Raw genomic sequence first — 6,069 nt, 5'->3', positions numbered from 1 at the left:
ACATTAGGTTTTTTGCACCAGGAATATATTTTTTATCATTATTTTAATTATTATTATTACTATTATTATTATTTATGTTTAATGTCATAAAGTTTAACACAGGCTGCTGAGCTAATTTATGATAGGAAGGTTATTATATTCCAGGAAATGGCAATGTTACAAAAATAGTTAATTTCTAGAACATGGATAGCAGAGACAGGGCATTTTTTTTTAACTTTAGCAATCCATAAAACCCTGACACTTCAAGGACTTTAGAGTTAAACAGCAATCGGCCAGAACCTGGATGAGTCCCTATTATATTGCACAATTTAGAGCAATGAGTAATAGGTATAAATAACACCAGTTAAGGTTCAAACTCTGCAGAAGGTCGACCTTTCAAGCAGAAATAAAGAGAAAACAAATTCTCTTCCAAACATAAAATGCTGCTATTGTATGATAATATAGGTGACTAATGCCAAGATTTTAGGAGCTTGATAAGTGTGTTCTAAACGTTTATTTTACCCGATTTACACAAAAGAATGTACATCGAGAAATAACAACAAGGATAATATACTTTGGCTGTGCTAAAAACAAAATGCTTATAGATATTTGTTGAAGAAAATCCTAAATAGAGAGATTCGATTAAGAAGCACTTGTAATTTGAATATACACTTGACTATCTAATCTGCAGGTATATGAAAATGATTTCGTGAAATATTAGACAGCTAGGTTAAGTAACTAAATAAAAATATTTTGTTTTACTTTGAATGCTCCTTGATCTTCAATGACTGTAAGAAAAATCTCTGAGGAATTTTATGATAAACAAACTGTCAGAGTTACAAATGTATAATCTCTGGAAGGGACGATCTACTTTGCACTGTTTACAAAATGTGAGGAAACTGAGACAGGACAATGATGATTCCTCATTGTGTACATCTCACACCATGCCACGGTGCCCTCTGCCTTGCCATGGCACATGAAGTATGTACCACCTGAAGGTAGGTTGCCAGCTCTCTAAGTTTAGGTAATCTAATTCAATTCTGTTTTATGTGATCCCAAATCAGTCACTTCATTGGTCTCTGTTATATAAAGTGGACCATCTTCACATTGTGGTCAGGTAATATAACCGATCAATACAAAACGCATTTTCAGTAAGCCGAAGTGCAGAAACCTAAGACGACTAATTAGAATTAAATATGCACTGAGTTGATGTTCCTAAACTGAATTGCGATCTGTTTTTATAGTTTTCTGCATTTTGCATATTTTAAATCCTGCAAATATGTCATGCTGTCATACTGCTTCTCATTAAAATGGCCTTTATTGGCGTAAATAACAAAAAGAATGGCATAAATGAAGTCTAATGCGAAAAATAGAACCCCCTTTAAAATGTGTGATGAAAAGGGGATTTTACCATTATGTAATTAAATTTAGACTCCAGAGGTTCAATTCACAAAGTGTTAACAGAATAAATACATTTATTTTAGCCATGGGACTGTCATTACCAAAGAAAACTGTCACTTAAGTATCCATGCTGGTGTGGTCGCTTTGTGAGTGAGAATCAGTTGCCATTTTAAAGAATATAAAAGCTTATGACGCATACAATGTATTTGAGTGTGTACTATGTCATACCACAGATCAGACTATGATCTTATACATCATCAGATATGTATTGCCTTTCAGGTTAATGTTCCCCAGAATACATGAAATTATAGTCTCATAATCTCATAGATCATTGTGTGCATTGCCTCACATGGATCAACCTCATAGAGCAAGTTGTATGATATCATACAAGCCATTCAGTATGAGTCCACAGATGAAGGTGAACACACGACTATGTCATCGATCAAAGGGTATTAGCTTGCAGATAAACCTGGGAATTATCGCAAAGATCGACGAGTATATTGCCTCAGGAGTACCTTTATCAGATTGATGGCTGTTTCCAGATTAAAAATAGCAATACCATCTAGAATAGCTGCAGCTAGTTTGATCTCAGTGTCAGGAAACCTTCTGGTGACTTATAAAGGGTACAAAGAGTACAAGATTATCAGGAGCAGAAGCAAGGCCACGTGACAGACTCCATTAGGGATCTCACAACTGTCACTTGGTGAGAGACAGCATACCCAGGCCTACCAATACATAGCAGTCAGTTCAGGATGGGGGGGAGGGGGGGAGGGGGTGTTCTGGCCAGTTATAATTTTAGGTACATAATGTATCTGTACCAGGTCAGATTTACAGAGGGAGGTAAGTAACGATAGTCTTACTGGAAGGAAACCAGACTAACCTCGGCCATATAGAAATCTATATCAAATGTATGCACCCAACCCCACTACAATAGATGGCACTCTAACAGAGATCATAATCCTGACCCAGGAAATCGTAGCTCATTGTAAGTTTGGATGCATGTCAAGAACAAAAAGACATTTCAAATAAATCTGGATAGAGAACGATAAAACGGCTACGCTACTAATTCCCTCTTTAGTAAATCACCCTCAAACATTGAATCAAATGAGGGTTTTCCATTTGCTCAAACATCTCCTGTGAACTTATTGCATGTATAAAAGTAATAAAGCCTGAAATGGCTTTATTACATGTTTGAAAGTAATTAAGCCTGAAATGGCAACTTTAGTAAATCGCCCATAATAGTTTATTACATTTCCGTCTGTATTAATAGGGATTCCGGGTATATGTCATCTTCATATATGACATCATCATATAGCCGGAATCCGCATTTCTACAGACGGAAATGTACTAAACTATTCTGGGCGATTTACTAAAGTTGCCATTTCAGGCGTAATACTTTCAAACCATATGAAGATGTTCTATTCTTACAGACTCGTGATGTTTTCCAGGAGTGAAGGTTACAACTATGTAATACATTGAATATAGGAACAAAGAGACATACGATTGTATATATCTCTGTAGAAAGTGCTGGGGTCAGTTTTCTATCTTACAGCACATGTACTATTACAACGGAGGTTTCATATGTATGTATACCAATGTTGGAATATAAACACTGTAAAAATAATAGAAATGTTAATTAGGTCGTCAGTTCTATGCTTTATAATAATGTCCCCTAATGCCCTGGGTTATATCCATATGGCCGAATACAAAGACAAAGGCCTCCTCAAAAAGCTTCATCACTAAATGAGAATGTTGCATCCTGGTATATGTTTGCTTCAAATATCCAGTCAGGTTTAACTAAAATAAAAATACTATAGGACTTCCCTATTAAATGATCTCATTTTTTATTGTTGGACCTCAACCAGAATTGCTTAGGCTAGTAGGTATGCTCATGGGGTCAGTGGATATTAATTTCTATTTGTCTATTGAAAGACATAATGGGCCTGACAATAACTACAATGGGGAGAATTTATCAAAAATGGAGCAGACAGAATATGGAGCAGCTGCCCATGGCAACCAATCAGCTTCTCTCTTCCATTTTTAAAGCTTAACTGAACACACTGAAGAGAGAAGCTGAATGGTCGCCATGGGCATCATTTCCAGGACTTGTCTGCTTCAGTTTTAAAAAATTCCTCCCAATTCCCTAAAGAAAAGCAGAGCTCTTGCACAATTACACCAATCAGTTGTTCATTTTCCGAGCAAAAAATGAATCATAGACCCTGATTGGTTAGAGCAACACCCCTTAATCTCTTAGCTCTAGTTTCCGCAAATCAGACATGTTGGGTTGCTTGAAACACATGTACACACAACTAAGACATGAAGAAAGATTGCACACAGGGGATAGATGCAATAGATTGTAAATTCACCACCACACACCTTAAAAAAAGAGTTCTTTATGACTACATTTAAATTAAATTAGAACGTTCGATCATGTGCGAGCACACATCATTTAATAATGAGCTGTGGAGACCAAAACCTAACCTGTAAAAATGAAAATAGTATCCCTGAAACTGAATTCATTACAATTAAAACTATGAATAATGGTGAGGGGTACCAGAAACAATCAGACATATGAACACTGAGACCAGGACTGGTCCTTAAGCGTCTGCTTCAGGGCCACAGATCACAAGTCTGCAATTGGATATTGTTTAACTGTAAAATATGGACACATAAACCTTCAAAAACAAGCTAATTGCCTGCTATAGGCAACTGCTTTACTTCTTATCCAGCTAGTTCAGCCATAGTAGAGTGCATTGGAAGGCCAGTCAGGGTGACAGCAGGAAGTGAGAGTGCATTCAGCCATGTGACACATATTGAAGGAGAGTGACACCACTGGGATGGTGATTACCGTCTCCAGCCCTTGTGTTATTCTATGGTGTCTTCTATTAGAGTGGTCCCAGCCATCTGATAACATGGTGTGACATGGCGGCACAGCAGATGAAGGATGGCGTGTCACTGGACAGTTACAAGCTCCATGTGTTATTGCTTGTAATGTTAATACAAATACTTCACCAATGTTTCTATTAAAAATGGAATACCTAGTGATCGGCAAGTGGTGCCTTTTGTATTGAAGGGAAAGATCAAATCTATAGCTGATAAAAATAATTCAGGTCTTACTAATGCCTTGGAGCCTAACAATTGTAATAATAATAATAATAATAATAATCTGCATTTTAGGTTATATAACTTGTCACTGTAACAATAGCACACACCGTTAATTTCACAGCACTCTTCCCAGCAGCAATTATAATACCTGCTAAAGATGAATACATCTTTTCGTAACCTGACTTGATAAGTAACTATATATGTGTATTACAGTCATAAGGGGGAAAAAAGTCAACAACTGGCCAATGTTCAGATCATAATGGAACATGCACGCTACCAGAAAGATGCCCATTTATATCTAATGTTTGTATTATATCTAATCAGGACAAATATACATACCATAGCTGGTCTTTCACAATGAATATTTAGATATACATTTTATACTATTGGAAACGATACATAGAAAACAATAATCCCATTTGGATAATGATACATTGTTAAACGCAGTGTTCTTACCTCCAGGATGCCCTCTCATAGGGATACCCCCTGGTCTGCCCTGAAGACTATGTAGCATGGAGTTGTCAAAGGGTCCAGCAGGCCAGCCTGTGGTCAGAGGAGGTGCCATGTAGGACGAGTAGGGACTAGCGTACGATCCGTTTATTTGCCGAGCCAAGGGGCTATATTGATCTCTGCCATTCACGGTGATGCCATTGTTGTAACCAGCGTCCCTGTTGGTCCCGTTGGCCATGGGTGGACTGGGAGAGTAATGGTATCTGCTGGAGGCATGTGGGCTATTGCTGTTATATGAGGAGTTGTCTGAAGCGGTTTGGGACCACACTGAGTGATTGCTCACAGGGTGGGATCCCTGGGAATGGCCACTGCCAGGAAGGTATGAGATGGGTGTAAGCATAGATCCAACCCTGGTAGTGGGAACATAGACCGGAGAGCTGGCAGAGGAGTGCATGAAGCTTCCTGGTGACCCATCGTAGCTGACAGGTCCCTGAGTCGCTGTTATTGTCAGGGTTTGGTACATGTCCCCTTGAGGTTCGGACAAAGCACTATACCTTGGTTCCCTGTTGGGTAGGATCAGTTTGTTGATGTGATCTAAATCCCTGAAAAGTATGATGTCTTCCGGGTTGGGCAGGGTGGAGAAATGGGTAAGACCGAGGTGGTGGGTAGTTGTGGCCGACCTGCCTTCCTGTAGAGACTGGTTCCTCTCAGTGTCCGACTGGTGAGCTCTGCTGGAACTCAGGTCCCCCTGAGAGCAAGACGAGGGGGACGAGGACGAGCTGTCCGGTTCTTTGATTTTGGAAGGGTACAATGTGCTTCCTAGGTTAAGTCTTTTGACATCGGACCAGGAATCCTCAGGAAGGTCCATCCAGGTGGGCAGCTGGAGAGGAATGGGCACTGAAACGCGTGCGTCCTTTTAGAGACAGTCCATGGAAAAAAAGCAAAAAGACAAAGGATTAGGAAACACCAATACTGCAACTACACACAGTCCATCAAACAGTCCCTCAACACCCAATTCCATGAAATACCCTGTCACTAAACAAAGGTCCCCTCATCAGACGTGCGGTATGAATAGAGAAGCAGATAATTGGATCAGACAGCAAATATCATCAACAGCCTCAACTGACAATCCCA

The 6,069-nt window shown here is 39.2% G+C and overlaps 1 protein-coding gene across 1 annotated transcript in view; it reads right to left on the bottom strand.

Annotated features, from left to right (window-relative positions):
- Positions 1–5,845, bottom strand: part of GATA6 (GATA binding protein 6) — a 25,159-nt gene extending 19,314 nt beyond the window's left edge. Inside the window, exon 1 of the mRNA XM_018571756.1 lies at positions 4,942–5,845. Within this exon, the coding sequence (XP_018427258.1) occupies positions 4,942–5,803 (862 nt within the window). The 5' untranslated portion in view covers positions 5,804–5,845. The remainder of the gene's footprint in view (positions 1–4,941) is intronic.
- Positions 5,846–6,069: the final 224 nt, after the last annotated feature.

Source organism: Nanorana parkeri, unplaced genomic scaffold, assembly GCF_000935625.1.
Source record: "Nanorana parkeri isolate BGI_ZX_2015 unplaced genomic scaffold, ASM93562v1 scaffold1828, whole genome shotgun sequence".
Lineage (NCBI taxonomy): Eukaryota > Metazoa > Chordata > Amphibia > Anura > Dicroglossidae > Nanorana > Nanorana parkeri.
This window is presented reverse-complemented; position numbering and strand designations above follow the sequence as displayed.